The sequence below is a fragment of the Cydia fagiglandana genome, chromosome 6 (genome assembly GCF_963556715.1).
Source record: "Cydia fagiglandana chromosome 6, ilCydFagi1.1, whole genome shotgun sequence".
Classification (NCBI taxonomy): Eukaryota; Metazoa; Arthropoda; class Insecta; order Lepidoptera; family Tortricidae; genus Cydia; species Cydia fagiglandana.
In genome coordinates, this window is record NC_085937.1 from 13,384,540 (window position 1) to 13,408,924 (window position 24,385).

The window sequence follows — 24,385 nt, forward strand, 5'->3', positions numbered from 1 at the left end:
AAAGTGCTGGGTTTGGAACCACACGCTTACTTCTGCGAAGTTCTTTCTAATGCTAAAAAAAACGGACTATAGAGTTTACGTTTATTAGCGATTTCATCAAGATGTAGCTTTATTGAATTATATTTGAGTGATATAAAGTTAGAACTGAAGTAACTGTGAGAAGTAGAATGTAACTGTGAGATCCTCGTATTTCAGCCCGTACAAGATTAGAACATTGAGCTTTATTGCTTAATATAAAAGTCCAATTTTAAACAATTGACCTGATTATGATACGTTATGATTAAAGTTCTTTGGTGAATAACATTGTCCGTGACACATGAGGTCAGCGTTACGTTACGCGTTACGCTGAATCGAGTTTATCATTTTTTCCCCACCTCAAAAAGTGCTCAGCGCCGCTAAAGAAGTTTTCACTTCAAAAATATTCGTAGTTCCTTAGGTAATCTTATTTATACTCGTAGTTATGTACGTAATGTTATTGTTAATATCGAGGGGTGTAATATTAGAACGCAACGAAGGAGCTTGCAAAAATAATCTAATGGTGTTGTTAGTATTAATATCGACCAATCATCTCAGAGCTTGTATTTGTTCTGTTTCAACAAATTCTATTTAAAACATCAAATGTATTACTATATAATATTCATAGAATTTTATTGTTAGTTTTTCTTGCGCAAATTTAATAATTACATCACACTCTAAGGATCTATTTAATCTTGAATGATATGGTCTAATTTACCTAATTAATAAAATTATGAAATAAAGACGTTCCATCATCCTCGTATTTTTTATTCAGATACTTCTGCTCTGCTTGTTCCATTAATAGTATGTGTATTGCTACCCGATCGTAGCTAGGTCGTAGGGATACGAGGCCGGCAAACCCTTCACACCGAGGTATCGTCATTTGACAACAAAAACTCACTCATTGCAAAAAAATAATTACACAAAAATCAACCTTGTTTTATTAATAGTGCGGTTCACCATGGCTCTGAACTTGTAGTATTAATTAGTGAGTTTTAGTGGACATCTGACGGATTGTAAAGAGTTTTTCTCAAACTACTGCCTGGAAATATTACATTACTAAAAATCACTTGTCAATCTTAGAGAGAAGGGCCTGTGCTACTAAACACAGAAGTGTAAAAGCTCTAAATGAATCACTTACCAAAGAATGGAACAAAATTTTTAACAAACGTTTGCGTGTGTGGAGTCTATTTTAAAGAAAAGACTGAAGTTTTAATTTTTAAGTTACTTTGTAGTACCTAGTTACGTAAGTACTTAATAAAATAATTAGAAAAACCGTTGTCGACGTATTTTTGGGTGCACACACAACAATGATAAAAATACACCCAAAATCAATAAAATATGCATCTAAGTTCTTCGTTTGTACCCACAGATATAATATGTTGATAGAGTTAATATTCCGTTCATATTCTCGTGTTCTCAACGCGTGACGTTATCTTATTTCAACAATGTGCACAGGATATACAGGACTAGGGAAGAATAATAAAAACAACAAGTTAATACAAGTATTTAATGTACCATACGATTGCCGTATAAATATTTCAAAATGTAAAACAGTGATAAAATTCATAGTAACCAATATAACTGTCGCCAACGCAACTAAGCGAAATAATCGTTATCAATTACTCAATACTAACATAATACAATATTTCAAATGAATTTATAGAGACTACGCAACTTATGGGAAAACTTGGAAACTATTATAATTCTAGTTTTACATTAATAAGCAGGTACTGGATTTAATTCTCTTGGTGCGTTTAGAAACGAAATATTTGAAAATCTATTTCAACTGTAGCATATTTTCGTTTTGTATTAAAAGGGTGCATAACAGAAACTGTACAAATGGGGATGCTATAACAATATCAAAATTTGGCCCCAATATTTCAAAGGGATCCACAAAAACTGGAATATTTAAAATTTGTAAATACGTCTTTATCCAAGCAATAAACGATCGCAAATCCTGTAATATAATACAAGAGGACCTACTTATGAATGCAGTCTTTGTACGGATTGTATATTTTCAGAAAGAATGTCAAAAGCCCATCAAATGCTTCATTGGAATGCAAATTTACAAAATGGAATATAGATAAAACTTTATCTAAGTAATAGATAAATTACTCAATTTCTACAAAAGGAAAGAATATGTACCCTCCGTAAATACCTTGAGCATTATCCTACATTATTGATAAACACGCTACACGTAGGTATGTATGTGAATAGCACATTAATAATTGATTAACAAATTATATTACCGCACATTACCACTTTACAACAAATTTGGCAACTTGGATGAACACTTATACTGAATGTTCTACTACAAACAGCTGAATGCGACTTTGTTTAATCTCGCTCTTTCTTCAAGTACCTATACACATATCTGTACCTTAAAGATATAAAATGTAATAAATAAACTTTATAACATAAAATACTGGATTGCCAATCTCCATGGTAGGATAGATCAATAAATATTTAGACTGTAAATTTTCACTACGAAACTACAACTATCGAACACTCGCACATTACATTAATTAGAATAAAATTTATATACAATTACATCTAAAATAACCTAACTATTCGTCATAAAACATACCGACATATTATTAGCATGAATTTATGAAAACCTATATGTATGTATGGCATCTAAAACAAAATATATAATTGCATATTACACCCGGAGCTATGTCAACGCCAATCTAGTAAATATACATCGATTTCTTGTCCTTGGTTATCTACCCTTACCTCGTTAACGTACCTACATACTATATGTTCTAATAATTAAGATAATTATTTACCACAGAACAGCGGGTACAAGGAAGTTAATCAAGTTTCAAATTGTCAATTCTTCTTTGACTTTACAGTTACATTACATTCCTTTCCGCTTCGTTCAGTTTCAATTTGACTGCGGTCCTTACGATTAAACTACGCACCTTAAATAGTTATGGGGTAATATTGTGTAAATAATATTCAAAGAAATGATCTAATTCCAATATCAGTCGAATTAATTTTGCCTAAGACGGAATAACTCACAATAAAGGTAGATTTTCACAATAGAATAACGCACAACCGCCGAACAAGTGGTGTCACCAACCGAGATAGAATTTGTAAACCTAAAGTTAACAAATTGAGCTAAATGATATAATTTCATCAGGGTTTAATTTTCGAAGTATAATGGTAATCACAAAATCTAAAACCTTGTAAAGATATTGCTTAAAGTAAGTTTGTTCCATTTTGAAGTTACACAGAGGGCTTCCAAGATCTTGACGGACTGTGATTATGAAGTCACTTAATGAGCGGAGTCTTGAAGCCTCGAATTAATCTAACTTACACAATTTACCTCCGCTATCCCTACTGCATACCCTTTACGATTTTAGTTACCACTATTACAGAGTACGGTGTTACCTCGTTAAGCATAACATCAAACTTACAAACTTTAAAAAATTGTAGTTACAAAACTTCGTTTGGAGACAAATTGGAGTTTGCAAGTGACAGTTTGAAACATCGATGTATAAAAAAACGTTGCTCAGGACTACGTGAACGTCATATACGATACGTACTCATAGCTTTTGCAATCTTATTGCAGTTGCATTCTGAAGAATGACTTTGCCTCAGTGTCTTCACGAATTTTGACTAACTCTTCAGATATTAGCGCAAATTAGATAGTAATAAACATCAAAATCGCAAAAGCTACGAGGTACTAAAATATAAAGACAGGAACCTAAATAATAAAAACTGGTAGTCTCTATAAAAAGTTGCGCTCCGTATCATTGCTGTAGATGGTGACACTTAAGCGAAATCCCAATCATATATTTCTTCTTACAACGCCATATGTTCTCAGTGAGCTCACGGATGGTGTATTAAATTAACATAAATTTCAAAGCGTTGAGACCCCGCTAATATGAACACAACTTTTTTATAGGAAATACCAGGGGCCCATTTCTCGAACGATATTAGTCTAATATTATTAGTGTGTTGTCATGGCAACCCATACGATTTGACAGTTCGTGGACTAATAATATTAATCTAATATCGTTCGAGAAATGGGCCCCTGCCATTATTATTCACATATCTCCAATTAATACGCGAAATGAACCCGGCTACAAACTCACGTCTGTCGCCAAACGTCTGGATGGCGTGTATTAGTGCGCGGGCGCTTAGCTCGGATGGTGCGCCGCGACCTTGCGCAGGCGGTATCCCCCGGTGCCGCGCACGGTGTACAGCACCACGATCGCCACCGCCACGATGGAGACGCCGATGGCGTTCATCACGATCGACTCTTCGGACATCGTCGCGTAAACCGTGGCCCTGAGGATGCACCACGTGCCCCGAGGTTAGTAAAGAACTGTACATTATGTATAATAGACGTGCGAAATCGAAATACATTTTGGAGACATAATGAGTGCTTTATTAGAATGCGGTTTAGGCGCAAACAATTCAAGAAAGAAAGTCTCATTACATCGCCAAGATATTTTTTCCGATATGGTAAGTCTATCCTATCCTCTAGCCGCCCAAAGACCTATTAAAAGGTCTCCTATTCCATTCTAATTTGAATCTTTGTTTTGACAAATCCAAATTTCATTTATCTTGGCAAGTTTTTAAGTCTGGGAGGCTAGAGGCTATAGTTATGTTGTCTGTGGTTAGTATCATCATTTACTCATTGAAAAATATTTATTGCATTAATAACATAATTAAGGTCAATATGTTGCAACAAATACAAAATAGTAACTGCCCATTTATTAGTTAAGTAATTGGAATAATTTGAGCTCTTTAGTTCAACCAATCCAAACTTGCAATTTATAAAAAATTGTATATAAGTAGGTGAAATTTGTACTCATTTAAATTATTACCAATGTATCATTTCAAAACGGATTTAAACTGTACATACTTATAGGTAGATAATGTTATTTTTAGTGTTAAGTGCAATTTTTCTAAAATATTTCAGCCAACAAACACAGAATAAGCTAGTGAGACATGCATAAGTATAGAAATGAAAACAGGTTGTGAAAAAAATGTGACCTTATATGAGGATCTACTAGCAAGCATTAAAGATAAAATAAAACATGATCTTATATAGTATGTTTAATCATATAATTTGTAGATTTATTTGTAAACAATGTCTAAATTATGTTTTAATAGTTAAACCTAAAAATACAGTACTTTGGTCTGATACAGACCAAAATATATGTTGATAAATCTAGATATTTTACAATAGAGCCTCCTTAATAATACGTATAAGTTTACTAAATATGTAGAAAAAAATAATTCTAATATAACAATATACTGAAATCTGGCATGAGATTCTGGTCCGTAAGTTTACACATATAGGTAAGTATATATCAGTCGTAAGATATAAAATACCAAAGTAATGGACGATCTTACATGGACGTTATGTTAAGTACTTATTCCTATTTTATTTTAATGTAAATGCTACTATATAAAAATATATAAATTGCTGGACTTTTCCACGCAAAACACTTCGAATATGCGTTTTTATGATAAATCTAAGTAGATTTATCATAAAAACGCATATTCGTTGTTAAGTAACAACGTTGACCACAGGCTCAATCTGGTATAGTATAATTATATATTAAGATTTTATATCTTCCATGGCGAGGTAATAAAAAAATGTATGGTCAACAATCTAATTTTAGTACCTATGAACATCGTAAAATTTATGTTATTGATTCTTTAAAAAGTTTCACGCTTTCTTGAATAGCAAAAACACATTATCTGTCGATGAATCAATCTGATTAGCACATCGATTCGATTAAAGTTAAATACCTAGCTAAATTTAACTAGGTAAACTATAAAAGAAAAATATATTTTAATACAATGCGACACCTTTAATTTTTAATATCAGTCACTAAATGGAACGTGTTTAAAAAATGAAAACTAAAAATCCTACTCTGGACGTCATTCATCTATATCCGTTCGGGACGACATTGAAGTTAATCATCATATACAATTTGTAGCCCTATAACGTAGGCACAGAAATACTAATACGGAATTTCGTAATATGTTAAATTGACTAAATCTACAAATCAACTGAGGCTCTTATGTGGCCGTCTCTCGTCTCCGGCGCTCTGAACTTGTCCCTCGAAGCGATATACATGACGGTGGCCAGGATGGCGATGAGCGCTGCCCCGATCGCGTTCATGATGATCCCCTCATCTGGCATGCTGCTGTAGCGTTCCGCGCTGCAATACGCACACATAGGCTACATACACACAAGCGGTGAACATGCGGGAATACGTGCAACATTCACAAATGAAGATGCTAAGAATATTAAGGCCTAGATCTACGGAGCCGAGTTGTCAATAAACAGTTGTGTTTTGTTTGGCTTCCAAGTATATCTAAAGGCGACAGTCCATTTTCAACGACAGCTGCATTACTGTTACGATGTTACTGTCATTCATTTTACTATGGAAATTGAAAATAACACCAACGTGACGGAGCAGTAGTGCCGCTGCGGTCAGAAATGGAATGGTACCTTTACATCGAGAGAAGGACTTAGCAACTTGGATGTTACAGCTAGTTTTACTAAATAGCTACGTGCTGAAACTCACCTTCTAGGCTTTAATATTCTAAGTGAAGACATGTGAACGATCGCGACACTTTATGGAGTTGAAAAAAGTGATTTCGTTGGTTTAAAGTGCTACACAAAAACTCGCACGCGTAATATGTAGCATAATGTTCAACTTTCTTGTTATGGTTATTAAGCATCGTGATCGTTTAATTGCAACGGATAATTTTCAAAGCAAAAGTTATTTCATTGCAAACAATGTTGTAATAACAAAACACAAAAAAATATATCAGAGGGTATTTGATATAGTGATCTTAACAGCGTTTGTTTTACTAGTTTAAGTACCTACTTTTTGTAATATTCTAGCTGTGCAATATTCTAGAGATCACAAAAATATCTGCTGAAAAAGTGCTCTGCATATATGAGGTACCTACCTAGTAGATATCGCTTCATGGTCTTAATGGAAACGATGACATTTCATAATGTGCTATTTACTTAGTTAAGTTTTCAGTCACTGAAATGTTATTATGTAGGTAAGCTTTTCTGGGTAATTTTTTGGAAAGGAAAAGGTATTACTATTAAGATTTGGAAACGCTAAATAAAGGCACTGAGGTGGTGATCACATTAGAGTGGTAGTTAACTTACGGTAAAGGTGACAGTCCATTTCCAACGACAGCTGCATTACTGTTCATTTTACTATGGAAAATTGGAAATTGACAATGACAGCGACGCGTTCAGTACCGGTAGTGCAGCTGCGGTTAGAAATGGAATGTTACCATAATTCAGTTACCGTCTACTTAAATACTTTTTTGCATAAATTTTTCACACTACTGCAAATACGTAGCTCTCTGTGAGCCTACATAATAACCGCAAACTATCAGCCTAATGTGAACGCCACTTGAAATCTAAAGATGTTTCTAGCATACAATCTAAATAAAAAATGAACGTACGTAATAGTGAAGAGGGCTTTCTCAGTGAGTCCGGTGAGGCAAGCGCAGACGCCGAGCACGAAGGTAAGGATTCCGAAGGCGGCATGGACGGGCACGAGCGAGGCGCGGAAGTTGGCGGTGCCCTTGTTGCAGATCAGGAGGAGTAGGAAACTGAAGAAGCCCACAGCGTACTGGAATTTGAGATAAAATTCGTTAAATACTGAGTATTAAAAAAATAATTTAGAGAGATATCTTTACATTCTTTACTAACTCATATTTGTAGACGGGTCTAACGCGAAATTTATTCAATTATACATTTATTTACCGACGTTTCGACACAGGTTTCACTGGTCGTGGTCGCGGCTATCTGGTGGTGGTAGTAGATATCTTTACTGTTAGAAATGTTTAAGCTATTGACGACATCTCTCTCTAGATTGATGCTATTTGGAGACCGAAACTCGCGTTGGTTAGTTGGAAATGTAAATATGTTAATATGGTGCTTTTTATCGTTTAAGAAAATTGATTTCGCTAAATATGTAACTGTATGGGTAATAACGTAGGTATATAGTAAGTATGTGCACTGCTTCACACTTTATCGTGAATTCTAATTCCGAATTATGAGTATTTAATGCCAGATCAGATACATGAAGAGGAAAGAGAGAATATTGGAAACCGAAAATAACGAAATCAATGAATACAGACTTTACTGCTAAGCTGTGCTATGTAGCAGAAGTTGTAAGGCCGAGACAACTGCTTAGAAATAATGGCGATCCACTCCGTTTTTGTTTTATTACCACCTTCCAAACCAAAGGAAGCAAACAACATGTGAACTGGGAATTAAGATTTGTCTCCAGGCTGCTTATAATATATATAATTGAAGATATAATGAACTCTTATCACGCGAAGTTAAACAAATTCACAGATATATTTAAACACGACCACAGTTTAATGACCTATTTCGACGCCGGCGATATAATTACCAGCCTCAATTGGCTACGCTCGTGACGAGAGAAACTGAACTAAACTAAACTACTACACCACTCGCACGAACGCGACATGTATAGAAGTGCTTAACTACATATAAGTTGCGTCCTGAACAGCGCTGTAAGCCCGCTTAACGGCTTAAAGCATCTACCAAAGATGCTACGTTTCCATCCATACAGTTTTCTTTTCACAACACGTTAAACGACAGAAGAACCTACGGCTGAAAGATTAAGGATGTTTTTGCAATGATATGGTGCATCCGAGGGCAAGTAGGGAGATGATGTTAAGCACTCTTCGGCACGGGAAAGTTGATAATAGCTAAATTGTGTCTGCATGACTGTGCGTCACATTCAAGTATGTGAGTTGAGATATTGAGGGTGTTTACTGTTAGGTGAATATTTTTGGTGGATTTTAACAACGTTGTCAGCAAACAAAGTTATGCGACCAGTATTATGAACACGGTATATCGCAGTCTATGGACATATCTGACGCTTATATATGTCATATGTGGATTCTTACGCGATTTGGACTCTTTTGGGGATTCAATGTGTCTTAATTTCAACCGCGGCTACATCACTTTAAATATAGTGATCAGGGCCGTTTTAAACTATGCTGGGGCCCTTAGGCACATAAGAATTTGGGGCCCTTTTGGAAATTAAAGAAAACGAATGAAACTAAAAAATTTTATAGGTAATCAAATATATGTTACTGTCTGTGCTTCGGGGCCCCCTGAGGATGGGGGCCCTGGGCACGTGCCCGTGTGCGCTTATGATAAAGATGGTACTGACAGTGATGGGACATTACCTGTATTCCAAACAGTCCCATAGCAGTGAGGCCGATCCAGCTATGCAGCGAGTAGAAGTTGTTGATGCCCTTCTTGTTGTGGTAGTCCAGCACGGCGAGGAAGCCGATGACGATGCAGGGGAACGCGAGCGCGTGGAAGATCGCGTGCAGCAGCTTCACGTAGATGCGGCGGAAGCATCGGCAGATGCGGTACAGCAGGACGGCTGGAAACAACAACGGTTGGATTCAATAAATGATCGCATAAATCTCAATGTGTAAAAGACTAAGGGTCGGTTGCACCAAACCGTCTGTCACCGTTAAAGCGTTCGCTAAATTGTATTGTATGGGAAGTTTCATACTTCATACCACACTGCTGATTGACGTTAATCAGTCCGTTAAATGTGATTGGTGCAACTGGCCCAAGATAGTAGAAGGGACTATGTTATATCAGTTATATCTTGCAGATTATTATCATCGTCTATGTAACGCCTCACTTCAGGGCACAGAAATGCTCTCATTGTACAAGGTGACATCAGATCGATGGGTACTTATTCTATTCCATAAACTGACCAAATAAAGCGGAGAGGAAACAGCTTGGGGCAAAGTATATAGGTATTAATGCTGAAAGTACGAAGAACATAAGGACGTAGTTTAGCGTAAAAGATCCATCCTCTAAAATTTGTCATTTAAATGAATGACTTTTCCGTTTGACAGAAAGTTCAAATTTTACTAACAGATTTTTGTGGGTTGAATCTTTTACCCTAAACTACGTCCTTTTAATACGTTGAGAATCTTTCGAAAATATATGCATTCAGCATGCATGTAGCATGAATAAAAAGATTTTTAGATACCAGTCATTAGTAGGGGAAGGACTATATTTTCTTCCCAATCTCAATTGATACGATCACAAATATTCACTTTCTAGTAGCCGCTACTCATATTAAATTAGTTATGCTTACTCGCCACCCACTACGTTTCTTCAAAATAATTATGTTGATATGTCGGCATGTCGGTAACTTTGAACCTCTGAACGAGAGATTATCTACATCATATCATATTCATAACCATAACATTACCGTAATGTAGATCCATTTGGTAGAAACGTTGATTGGTAAACACCGCCATAGATTTGCATAAGGTTTCTTATTATATAATATAAAACAATAGGGTATTGAAGCGACGATGCATGAGTTGCGTTATATATAATAAATAAACAAAACCTCTCTGAAGAATGCCATGAAATTTCAAATTACAAAGGTCATAATCATAATGGTGGACTAATTTTTATTTAATACAGCTTCAAGTCAAAACTTAATCAATCATTGTCAGCTCCATACATTACAATCGTGTTGTTGGTAAACTCATGGGCAAACTTTAGTTCATAAGCCACCGACTGACAAAGTGATTATTTTGAATAACCTTTGTGTGCGCGCTGTAGTGAAATGAAATAGATTATGCACGAGTTATTGTTAATCGTATTTAATATGAAACTGCGGGCTCGTGTCCCATGTCCTCTTGCACTCAAATGTGATAGTTTTCCGGCCGCAAAAAAAAGAAAAAAAAAAGATGATGAATTGATGATCATACTTAATCTTTCTGTATACCTAACTTTGTGGCAGAATATGAAGGAGGTACTTTAAGATGAGACACAGATAACAAAATAGGAGATAATCAAATACCGGCTTTAATGGCTAACCTAGTCTTGGCCTCCGACACAAATTAACAGTTTGTCTCGATCCTGAGCCGTTTCCCGTCAGTTAACAATGACAGACTGGCAATGACGATAGGTAATCAAAAGCTAATAGTCTGTGCGGTTGGGAAAAACTGTGATAAAGATCTGAAGATTGACTAAATACTTCTTTGGTATAGACGGTTCACATAATATATATAGCTTAATAACCAAGCAGGTTACCTCTAGAATTAGAGAGCAAATACTTACAGAACCCGCTGAACGTAACGAACCCAGCAACCATAAGCGTGGGATGCAGGTTGAACTGCTTCTCGGGGATATCGTCTACCCAGGCGTAGCCCTCGCGGTAGAAGAGCGTCCAGAAGATGGTCAGCGCCGAGACGCCGATGAGCAGGATGGTGGCGAGCGTGATGACGAGTGCGTACTCGCACCATTCGCAGGCGCCCCGCTCATTGTCGTCGGAGTCGTACGAACGGCTCCGTTGGCTGAAAGAGAAAATGAACTATTAACATGAGTACAAATTAACTACGTTGCAGGAGTCATTTATTACTGCAGCAAACACTTTTTGTTAAAAATATGGCTGGCTAAATTGTAATTAATACTTCCTGAGAAAGTCACAGAGTGGATACGTAAGGTGCATAAAATTATATGTGGAAAGCAGACGTGATGCATATGGTAATAACGTTAAACAACTCTGACTAAGCATAAAAGGTGGTTTGCCGAGGGTGGGTTAATATTATACCAGCTTATGCAAGCTTATTACTCTCGTAAACTACGCAAGTGGAGGTACGAGATATGCCTAACAAAATATCGCTAATTTGCCTACCTACAAGTTGATCATCGTAGAAAAGCTTATACTTACTTACTACGTACATTTTATTACATTAACTACCAATTTACCAATTATCAAACACACTTTTCTTATTACTGTCACCGTCACGCAAAAATGTATTGTAATAACGAAACAATCCCTTAGGGATCCCCATAATTCGCAGTCCGACAAAATATGAAATTTAATTTGAAAGTTGTTTCAAACGTAGCAAATACTTCGTTTCAAAGGCCTGGGATGCTTTTGTTCTAACGGACAACTAGCAAACTGAACATAATGAAACCCGTTTGATTGAATAGATCGATCCATTTGTAAAGCAACGTCGGATGTTTAAACGAAGGCAACGGGAACATGTTACGTTGTTTCACTGAGAGCGCTAGATGTATCCGAGCGCTGGGAAGCGAGGCAGGAAACCACATCGCTGGGAGATGTCGAGGGATAAGTTTCGCAACTCGTATGCGACATAGCTATGTTTGTTCAAATTTAAACTTTAACTTTATGCAGAATGGTTGCTTTTAAATTTCTGCATTATATAGAGATATGAGCTTACTGAAGTTTATTCTCGGTATAAATAAATGCGTTAGTAATGTAAAACGTAGGTAGGTGGCCGACCGCATGAGGGTGTCAGGTGGCTTGAGATCACTGATAGTGATATAACGCCGGATGTTCGAATGAAGTCACTTATTGGAACGACAACCTGTACTTAGAGACCAAAACACGTTTTTTATGTAACCACAAAGTTAATGAAATTGCAAAAGGGTTCAATGTAAACTAACATTACTTATTAATTGATAGAAGCTTCTAAACGAAGTAAGTACATACTTATTTATTTAATATACCTACAGATGAAGGGTCTATTGTTTTGTTTACTACATCTCGGATTCGCGATTTCGTGTTGACTAGATGGAGTCGCAAATTCCTGCTTATCTTTTGAATAAGATCGACTTTTCTTACGTAAACATCACCTTAGAGGAACTGTTTGTTTTCCCTCAAAGCTACGCCGGCCTGATTTCGCAGTCTCGTATATTTCTTACGGCTCATTGGTCACGATATTTTTTTCACGTATCCTTCTACATATTCATTGTTACCGATGTTGAACAGCACGTTGCCTGAATATGAATTAGGTGAACCAGTAAGCGATTTGTTAAGTATCCTGCCTTCTCTTCTGAACCAAAAGTTTAGAAATTAAATGGGAAAAGTGACTTATTACATGAGAGTAGCTCAAAACGAATAAAGTGAAGCGATATGAAGCCGATCGTGTCTCGCAATTTGCGTGTCGAATGTAGGTATCGCATCATGGCAATGAACTTCATGGTTGTACTTATAGTCCGTGAACTATTTTGCGAAACTACCGTTGCAGAAAATTGTATTCTTAACTTTGGGAAAACTGATCAGTGCTATGTAAATCCTAAGAAAGAAAACCTTAGGGAATACTTCAGGTTATTGGAATCATTAAAAGTTCGTCCCATTATCTGAATAGTTTACATAGCACTGCCTGTGTCTGGCGCTCCAGAAAAGGAAAAATAAAGGGAAAGAGCGGAGCACCCATTCGGGACGAGTCGCGGTTCGCTAAGTACGCTGGGGTTCTGATAATAATAATGTAAAAAAAGAAAAGAAAGTCACTAGAACGCTCACAAAAGAATATTTTGTTAACGATACATAACTATCATTAACAAACGTCGGACTATAGGGGGCAGTTTGAGGGCAAGGTAAGGTTTACAAAAAAATCTTAACTTACGAGTATTATAATGTACCTATTTGTAACATAGTTAATTAAATTAGTTACCTGTTACCTAACTAACGTACAGCCTTAGAGCCGTGTTCATAGAACTTGACATGCCCAGTTAACTCATTTGTTTTGTTCCTTTCTCACAGCTGCAATTGTCTGAGTGACGGATCAAACCAAACGAACTTTTTTTGCCATTTTGACTTATGTGTAGTCCAAGTACGTTTATAAATAACGCAGTTAGTTGCTATGATATTTGGAATTTCTCATTATAAATACTAAGTACCAAATACTAAGTACAAATACTCGAAAGTGAATTGATTGATTTGCGAACCTTACCTATCATTCTGACATGCCACGAAAATGCCCGCTGGAGTCCGACGTATGATCATTAATATAAAGGTACGAATGCCGTGGAGTTTGCAATAATCGATTTTAAACTATTGTGAGACATACTAACATTGAATAATTTTACAGGCTCTCCGAAACATGTTGCGAGTGACTAAAAACAAAACTGAGTCTAAACCGTAAAATTATTCAATGCCGTGGGACTAAGAAAAGTTTGACGCCTTTCTTCATTTCATTATTAAACCTAACATATGTACCTAGCTGCAAAAGTACATACCTACTCACTTTATGAATGAGTAGATATACTTATACTATGGTATATGCCATAGACTGGCCAAGAACAGATTACCACTATCACCACCTAGCTACGTACCTACTGATTACTGATGCAATATGAAGAATTATCAACGTCAGAGATGCAGCTAAGGAAGTTATACATAGAACGTCATCCTTTGTACAATACGGACAATGTAGACTCATATTTCGTTCCGCACATTACCATTTTGACGTTGCTACTCGTAAAATTTAACATTTTAGTTTCAACTATGCTCAATGCTGCTTCTGGTATGTCGGAAATATGTCGTCAGGCAATTTGCCTATCGGATACCAAAGTGACCGCCGCTCGTGATAGGTCATCGTGAAAGTGGATGGAACGCGGCAGCCACCTTGCACCAGGTATTTGTGTTAGAGAAAAGCCTTTGTATTCAAATAAGCCATAAAGGTTTGCAACATGATGAGCAATGTCGTGGTCACTTGGTCAGACTGACTTTCGAATCAATTTGTCATTTCTGAATTTAATACGGAATATCAATCTAATATAATAGGTTTATATACTGCATAAGGTTGAAGATAACTAGTAAGTATTGTTTTTAGGATATTTTTTTTTTTGATAAACAAAATTTATAGTTCGTTTTTTTTAGCATTAGAAAGAACTCCACAGAAGTAAGCGTACAGTTTTTATCAGGCTCTTTAATTGTTAATAATTATTGAATTATCTAATGTAGCACGGTTAGTACATATAATTTACTTCAAATTATTACCGCTAAAAGTGCCGGATTTGGAACCACAAGCTTACTTCTGCGAAGTTCTTTCTAATGCTAAAAAAAACGAACTATAGTCAAAGTAGCAAGAGGTAAATGAAGCCAATACCGTAGATTTAAGGGATATGACGAAATTATCATTACGAAGAAGCGATTATTTGGTTTCAAAACGCTGAGTTCATCTTACAATTGTAATTGTAAATGTCTCATCTACGTGAAATCTGATGCATAATACGCAGAAACGGGCAGCTCCTGTTAATATTATTTTGTTTGTATATGCTGCGCTGAACACCGGCGCTACACTTGAGCAGATGTCTGCATAAGTTTCATTTCTTACGAATATAATAGATTGTAGATCATAATATGAAGTTACCTAGACATAATTGTAACAAACAAGGCATAGTTTTTTTATTACAAACTTTATTCGTGCTTACAATTATGCAAATCAATAGATATACATTTTTTTGTGAGCGGAATTTTAAAATCCAAATTTTGTTAGTTGGAGTTCACTCATGTATTTCTCCATCTATCTCATTTATAAACACTCGACGATTGTTTGATTTAAATAAGGCTCGAGCCGGCATTTGTCTTCATTAAATGACGTTTGCGTTATTTTGCCGTCTCACACCTCGAACCGTAACGAGAAACGAACGAGTTGATCAATGATCGTCGAGCTGATATAACAAGTAGGTAGGTAGGTCTTACTTCACAAGTTTCGATTTATGTCATACTTTAAGTATTACAAGATTTTCACCCAATGTGTTAGGGCATATCAGCAAAAAAAAAAATTAAACTACATTCTTAATAGGAATTAGATGTTACTATGTGATTAATGTGATTATATTGTTTTGCGGCAGGTACCTCTACTACTTCTCAACACCACTTCAACGATTCTTCCGGTACTTAGGTACTCTAGAAACACCTACATTGTAATTTCAAAGAAGACGGTTCAGAATATCGTCAACTAGTGGGAAGTCGTGGAACTGCCTAAGTACCCATAGTAAAATTTATTTATGAACTGTTCCTAGGTTCGCTACTCGTAGGTAGACTATACGAATATAGACACCAATTTATTCCAGTTGGAACTTTCAATGAAATTAAAACAGTGGCCGGATTACAACGTAATTTAAAACGTATTACTTACTTCCTCCACTTACACCGGCTAAACATGCTCCACCGAGGCAACGGCCAATCATTAAAACCACATTGGCAGAGCGTTCTCAGATAAACCGATTATTCTGACTCGATACTGACCACGAAACAAGCTAGTCGATATTATATTACAAACACATCTATCCAGGATAGACAGGTGGTACATTTAACAAAGAAGAATCGTTCAATATCTACACTTACCCAGGTCTAATGGTCATTGTAATTATGTCAATGTAACAAAATTATACCATTTCATAATATTATGACAATTGTTACGCTCAGATAAATTAAAATGCACTCAAACGGTCGCAACCAAAACGAATTTGATTGTATAACAGTTGTGTTAACAGTACCGTGTCTTATTATAACGAACTCTATCCGGAAATCGAAATGGTATATTCGACCCCAAACATGATAAAACAAAAGATAAAACGCTGCTGTAACCATGTTAAGCAAACCTTAAGAAATTTGTTACATGTAAGTAAAAGCACATTTTGAAACTCTCTACAGTCCGATTTTCGTAACAGGGGCTTGAGAAAAGAACGATAAAACCCAGCATTACTTTCTCTAACTATTCAGACAAGATTCACACATGCTTTGTATACGGTTTTAAAGCAATTTGTGAACCACTTTAGCAATAGATAGACAGGTTAACATATTTAATTGCACATGTTATTTTTTTATGGCTACGCCGCGCCGTCTAGTTTTCATATAAATGAACACACTGATAAATGGATCGGAGAATGCAGCCTTTGCATTGCGCTGGAGTGGAGAAATGTAGTAGGACAAGGCGTAGGTAAAGGGAAGGGGGAGGCGCGGTCACTGACCCGTCCGACCATGGTACTGCTGGCCTACTTAGGGAGAGATGGTTGAACGATCATTTTACCATAACTGGTATTCACAACATCAAATTTTATGTATGATTTTAACCATAATAGCAGTGCAGCTCTGAGATGCTTATCCACACACGCCAGCAACTTAAGTATATTCCCAATGGGTGGCCATAATGAAAGTTAAAATTCTTTATTGTTATATATATTTATATCTAAAAAAAAACATTCGAAAAAGATTTCCATCTTGGACAGGGACAGCCGCGAAGTAGCTTTTTTCGAAGTACATGGAGATAGCAATATACCTAGATTATCGGCTTTCCCTGTCTCTTAAATCCTTTTCCAGCAAAGCTTTAGGATTGTGTAACGATGTTGCCAATACCCGTTAAATTAACCACATTCGTTTGGTAACTTCTTGGAACTTGCTTCCCCTTCGTCTAGAGTCCTCCGAGTGCACTTAATTAACCCAGAACTAATAAGAACTTAACAGACGAAGAGCGCTTTTAACTTTGCACTCTCTTGAGGAATAAATAAGGGTTACTTTGCATCGCTTTATTTCAATAATGCCGCTGGCTAATTGAAATCGGAGTAAAAAGTACAAGATAAATTTGTTGTTTCAATGTGTTTTAGCTGAAGTGAAAGGGCCGAAAGGAAAGGCGTAGCAACTACTTAATAAGTTGTAGATTTCTGCAAGAATGCTGTTTCTATCAGTTATTTCTTAAGTCTTAACATTTATGGACAAATTTCTCTTAGTAAAACTAGTAACTTTGTTATCATTTAAGTAAAAAAGGCCGTTTTGTGCTAGATACGAGTTATAGGTACATCACGTAAATGGTTGGGGATCAAAATACCAAAAATCACATATTTAAATACAGATATGAGCATCCTTTTGTGATAAAATAATAAAAAAATTAAACAAACCTTCAAAGATAACACAATTATTCAAACGTTAACTAGATGAGTACTACACATTTAATTTCATGTCAGTAAATAGTTGATTGAGTAGGTACCTACCGGCACTGCCAGTTATTTCTCTTAGTAGGTATATTTAACGGCATGTGGCTAGGACACCATATGCTATTAAGGAGAGTGGACGTGAAATAAAAGAAGGCATGCGATGTCTCTCCTTGCAATGTATGTAAGTATAAAACCTGCTGCAAACACGAGAAAGCCACCAGCAACGGTGAAACCTAGAAAAGTACACGCTCGACTTTTAAAGCAAAAATATATTCATATAAAACTCCAATTGGTGTTAAGAAGTACGCGCTCTTTTATTGCAGGTAAGTTTAGTAATATTACTACAGGAACGTAAAAGGCACTACAAGGAAGCTAATAAATGCGGGAATTTTATAATATACAAATTTTAAAGTACCTACTGCACTTTTCTTAGTACACGAGCTCCTTTGTCTCGCCAGAAACTATTGAACAGACAGAAATAAGCGCTCCCTTTAATGAGGAAATGCTCCAGAAAAACTACACACCAATTATAGTTACGAAACGACCACTGTTCTCTGCTCTGTAATTTAAATAGGCTCAGTCACATAAAATTCTATAGCAGAAGCCTGACTAGGCACAAGTTTCATATACATTGAAGTGGACCATTGGTAATTGAGTTGCTACTTGTACAATACTTTGGAAAATAGTTCGTCACTTCAGTCCCTACTTAATAATGAAAACAAGCTAAAAAAATCCCTAATTCATGTAAATTACTTTCGCTCACGAGTGTCTATTAGAATTCGTTTTATTCAGCAAATAACAATACTAATAGTAGTAGTAGTGTAATACCAAGTAACACGCTTGTAGGCAGTAGCTCAGGCCTATATTTTCTGTGGCAGAGCGCATCAAACTTGATATGCCAGTACTTAGAGGATATAACCAACGGAGACGCCATGTCTAAAATTTTCGGTACAAAATAGTCTGTAGTTTTTTGCGGGGGAGGGGCACATCAAATGTATAGGTACGTCATGTTAGACAAACGTCAGTCCATACATATGCTTGACATGTGGTTGACCATTGGCCGCCTATTTTCGACAGAGGGGAACGCCTGTTAATGGCGGCTCCATTGTTAATTACTCCGAGTGCCAGTATGAGCAATGTACAATGCAATCTACGTCATTGCGCATTCTCGATACTGGCAGATAACAAAAGAATGCCAATTCTGTTTAACTAGCTTTGTTCCCGCTATAATACTGGGTTTTCAATAGTCAAGGTATTTTTAAAACATTTCATGATCTTTAATGTTTATTATCTTTAGAGAATTGTTAAATCCCTTGTCCGTAAAGTTGAGCTAGCATTAATTTCTTTCATAAATTTTTTTGGTCTTCAGGAAAGGTCGTCGATATTATACAAAGGGTGCAAGTGAATAAGTGTTCCCGCTATAATATTGCAACTTCAATAGTCATGGTCATGGTGTTTTTAACAAGACATTTCATGATCTTTAATGTTTATTATCTTTAGAGAATTGTTAAATTCCGTGTCCGTAAAGTTGAGTTAGCACTTATTTCTTTCATTATAATATTTGGTATCCAGGAAACGACGTCGATCGGATACGAAGTGTGCAAGTGAATAAGAAACCTCAAGTAGGTACCTCAACGCCATTATCAGACCTAGCGCTGTCATAAACGTTGATCGTTTTACAGCTCATCGAGCAATAAAACTGGCACTCATAGTAGTGTGTATAATATGAGTAGTTAACGTCGAAATTAAGCGTATTATTGGTACAAATCACGTCGGTAATAGAGTCATTATATTGTCGATTCAATCATTACTTCATTGAGCCAGGCTGAATATCGTAACGCATGCGGGCGCGCTCGCATGTGCTCAAGGATAAACGTATTATTGGATATCATGTTCGGGATAGATGGGGGTTTATTTGAGAACAGCATTAGATGAAATGGAAATTATAATACACCAGTATTTCACTAAATACGATAGTACAATAGGAAGCCAAGCTAATTCTTCACCGACCACACGTCAAGACAATGTGTTTAATTGCCACAGTAAACGTCATATTTTCATGTAACGACAATTATGCTGACTTTAGACCAATGATGATATCGAAGTGGCTATACGAAAGCAACGTTCTATTTTTTAAATGTTGATAAGTAGTCCAGAGAACACTTCCCAGAATGATCATAATCATTTATAACTGCCTTCTGTTATAATTCACAGAAAAATACTTGATTATTCTTGCAAATTCGAGATAATTTACAATGTTCAACAGAGTTTAAGCCTTCAAGGCAAGACAAATGGCGTTATGGAACCGCGTGGCGGAAACAAAACGGCTGGAAATAGCGTTTCGTATCTATAGACTTGCATCAGTTTCCTACGACTCGTGAAAGGCATAGACTCTGGTAAAATAATAGGGTTTATAGCGAGTGCAGTCAACTTGCTTTCTTTTCACTGGGGACATAGTTGCAAAACAACTTCTCGGATGGTTGACAAGTGTGCATTAAATATATAAGGATTTAATAACACTAAAACGTGTTTAGCAATTTCAATGAACTCTACTCCTAAGGAAGCTTTTCAAATCGAAATTAGTTTAACAAAAATTGTAGAGTTAATTTGATATCAGTCATAATATAACTATTCACAAAGTATAAAATTACCGATTGTAAAGATAAAGTTTATTTCTATGAACGTCAAATAAAGCTACGCCGGCTCTAACTAACCCTACATATTCTACAAAACCTATGCAAAATATTTTCGAAAATACTTTCTGTTTCATCCGGAGAAAAAATATGCGAATAAAGTTTTATGCGTAACATTACATTATGACAATCAATTATTATGCGACGAGATAGGATCCCGTCGAAAAAAGAACGATTTTGCTTTTTTTTATTTTTTTATTTATTACTATTATTAATACAAGAAATAACCTTACGATCTAATTCAGTTCCCTGCAAAACTCGTCAGTTGCTAGCGCATTTAACAGGGATGATAACCCTAATTCTTTTTTATACCGTTCAAAGTGAGTTATTCAATGATATATCATAGCTTTGTCGGTTTTACTCGGTAAAGTCTTATTATCAACTTAATTAATTTTAAGCAACGATATTTATTAAAAACAACGTTAATGTATGTACCTAATACTTGTAAAGGCGGTAACCAATTTTAATTGAATTTCTAAGTGTACAGACATGACGACGCTTTGCGTAAAAGATTTTCAATATTAATTGCATGTTTAAAACAATTATGCAAAACTCTATCTCTTCGTGTGATTGTGCATAATTGTTTTCCCATTCTCATAGAAATTATTATGCGTTTACAGTAACTAACAAACCTATGATTACTTGTTGATAGGAAACATAATGGTTAATTTACGAATGTGCATACAAATGCACTTCATGGTGATTGTATTGTCAAACGGTATAGGTCAGGCAATGAATGCTCAAAAAAAGTTGTAGGCGGAAATGGGACCTTCTTACACCCTCTCCCCCCCGGCTCATGGGCTACGGCCGGGGACTTTTGATATGTTCACCTCTTAACTACTCCAAACAAGGTTACGGAGTCAATAATTGTGTTCCTAGCATTTCCCTCTACCTTATTAATTGCTTGATCTACTAGAGCAGTAAGTACCTTTAGAACAAAGTGAAGGGCGCCTCTACCATAATTCAGTGGCGTAATACTTAGGTACCTACCTATCAAATGCATTTGAAAATGATGAAGTGTGAGTAACTAATATAGACATATAATCTGTTATTATTTCTTGACTATTTATGTCAATACTTTCATTATAAAATTCGTCTGTACTTAACCTTGTAATCTAGCCTGTATCAAATTGATATTCATCCTTACTACATCTAGGCTCTGATTAATGATGCCGGCAAGACCTATTAATAATTCTGTAGTTTTCTTTTGTTTTCATTGTCTAAACTCTAATCCATTAAAAGCAGTAGCACGACTTATGAATAAAGAGCTACTTAACCAGCTTCTAAGCCCTTGCAATATTAATTAATCCTCAGCACCGTTAGAAGAGCTGCCGCAGCCTACGCACCTTTTAATTGAGATTGAGCGTAGGCTCTTGAACTCAAGAGCTAATGAAGTTGTTAGAGATGCAGTGATTATTCAGGTTGCTGTTAGGTTGCAAAACATAGAGTGAGATGCCACCTCAAAGTAATGGGTAAAATCCATTTAAACAGCCTTTCTGTGCTTCATATACCTAAGCAAAACAAATGAAAAATAGGGTTTTGTTAATAACGGATAACTTGGAATATAATCAGGGGGAGATTTTTGAAATTCGACCACTCGATTTCGTGTATTTCGTTAAATGAAATCTCCACTACTAGGCGTTTAAATTCTATTAATAGAATTGAAATCGAGTGGTCAATACCACTAGATTCCAAATTTCGATCGCTCGTATTTCAAAAATTAGCATTTCGCCGTTTTCCACCGATCTTCGAGTGACGAAATCGAGCGATCGAAATTCAAAAATCGGCCCCCAGAACGGTTTTTATTCCATAGCTATTTATAACTATATATTAATAATAAACGGATTTTGAAACTACTTTATAATATGATGCACTAAAATATACTCCACGTCCACGTCCACACATTTATAAATTCAGTCGCCACCAGATATAATTATTATCTCACCTAATATATATATATACGCTTGTTTGAAGCAAATAAACATTCATTCATTCATTCTCAACACAGCTCTATTGTCATTGTCAATGCGTGTTCGGATGTTTTTGAGCACGTCGATATATATATGAATACAAGAATTTATATGTAGGTATGTATCGCCCTTACATTGCACCAAATAAAGGTCGCTCGTGTTGTGACAATTTATGTGATCGCGGCCGCGATCGAGGTATGCACCGCCCTGAGAGCCTACCGCGAACCACGTTCGACGTGTTGCCTCTCTGTCGCACTTGTAAATTCGTATGTAAGTGTGACAGGGAGGCAACACGTTGAAGGTGGTTCGCGGTAGGCCCTCCGATTCGTATTCTACGAGTATGCGCAAGCGAAGTGTTCGGAATGCTGCCGATTCGGTTCCGTTCCTTGTTTAACATAATATTTTATGTCGTTTAATGTTGGACCGCATATAATACTCGTAATATATGTAGGTATAGCTTTTTAGTCTACTCCCCAATCCTCATTGCTGGTGGTCTTCATAGTTTTTCCACTCCATTATCCTTGTTTGTAGCTTAATTAACTAAGGTACCAACCTCAATTACTATTTGTTTCATAGTTTAATCCTGAGTAAGTACGAGTATATTACTACTATGACAACTTTTGGCAATGGTGTGGTGAATCTAGATTATGAAGAAAAAACGGAGTAAAACTTGCATCGAACCAACATCACAACATCCGCTGAACCTGATGAACCATTTTCCGGATTCTCACATGTGTAATGGCAACTATTAATGTTGTAATTTTACACTCACACGCCACATTGCCGTCTAACGAGCCGATGTACCGCACAAGTGCACAAGTGTCGAAGGCGGGACGCGTTAAATTGAATGCGCGCCGCGTACATCGATATCCCACGCTTGGGTGCCTATAAAACGGCCTCTAGACTTGAAAAACAAAATCCGGTTAGTTACGAAGACTTTAAGTCGACGAACTAAGAGTTATATTTGAATATGCGGCATGTAACGACTTCTAGTGCTAAGATTGCGTGCAGTAATTGTACTTTTTGTGACAAACATTATTGCACCATGTGAACGATGCATCTTCGTGTAGGTATATTGCACAGTTGATTAGTCAAGTACTTTAGTCTAATGATAGACGAGACGGATGCATCTTTTTTTTCAGAGTGCTATTGCCGTTTCAAATATGTAGGTATGTACAGATATAGTGCATAATGATAAACCGAAACGTACGAACGTGTCTTGCTATTTCAGTCAGTCTAAGTACAAAAAATACTGAGGTTGACTGAAGTAGCACGACAAATACGAACGTTTCCGAGAAAATACGATTACGCACTACATCTGTAAAATTTATATCGAAGCGTCCAAGGTGCTGAAAGTAAATTCGCGAAAGGTAGTGGTTTGCACTTCTATTTTTCTATTAAATTATATCCGTAGCTGCTCAGCGTAGCTGTATCATTGCTATTAATAAGAGTCAAGCATCTAAAAATGCCTAATGAAAGTAATTAACTAAATTGCCTAGCACATTGATGCTTATGTTTAGTGAGCCATTTTAGAATAAATATTCCAGAGATAAACGTAAATGACGACCGTGGGAATTCGCCGGACTGACACATTAGAAACATGAGCCGTTTACTGTAATTAGGATGTTTATTTATAGTAATTGTATAGATATTAATACACTTCCTGTCTGGTCGAGATAAGATACAGGAACTCATTTGTAATTACAATAAGGAGTTTAAAATGGTTATTAACCTACATAAATATTAAGTAATTGTAAGGAAATTATTTTATTCCATTATTCTTTTATATTTTTAGAACATATATGTCGAAATAGTATGTAGGTACGTACTTAATTATAAAATAAATAACAAGAATAGTTTAAAGATTCTTAAATTAGCTAATCCTAATCACGTAAGAATTATTTGTAAGTATATTAAAC

General features: G+C 36.1%; 1 protein-coding gene and 1 long non-coding RNA gene across 5 annotated transcripts in view; one reads left to right on the top strand and one right to left on the bottom strand.

Moving 5' to 3' along the window:
• Nucleotides 1-1,511: 1,511 nt before the first annotated feature.
• Nucleotides 1,512-24,385, bottom strand: part of LOC134665325 (plasma membrane ascorbate-dependent reductase CYBRD1-like) — a 128,868-nt gene continuing 105,994 nt past the window's right edge. For 3 of the 4 annotated variants that reach the window (XM_063522246.1, XM_063522249.1, XM_063522248.1), the window contains 4 exons: nucleotides 11,171-11,406; nucleotides 9,253-9,455; nucleotides 7,486-7,655; nucleotides 5,079-6,209 (listed from right to left, as the gene is read on the bottom strand). In XM_063522246.1, coding sequence (XP_063378316.1) covers nucleotides 6,047-6,209; nucleotides 7,486-7,655; nucleotides 9,253-9,455; nucleotides 11,171-11,406 — 772 coding nt within the window. In that variant the 3' untranslated portion in view covers nucleotides 5,079-6,046. Of the gene's footprint in view, nucleotides 4,318-5,078; nucleotides 6,210-7,485; nucleotides 7,656-9,252; nucleotides 9,456-11,170; nucleotides 11,407-24,385 lie in introns of those variants that run through there. The other variant, XM_063522247.1, reaches the window with a different exon arrangement.
• LOC134665344 (uncharacterized) overlaps nucleotides 3,121-24,385 on the top strand; it is a 444,966-nt gene continuing 423,701 nt past the window's right edge. The window contains exon 1 of the long non-coding RNA XR_010098360.1: nucleotides 3,121-4,043. This is a non-coding gene — a long non-coding RNA (uncharacterized LOC134665344). The remainder of the gene's footprint in view (nucleotides 4,044-24,385) is intronic.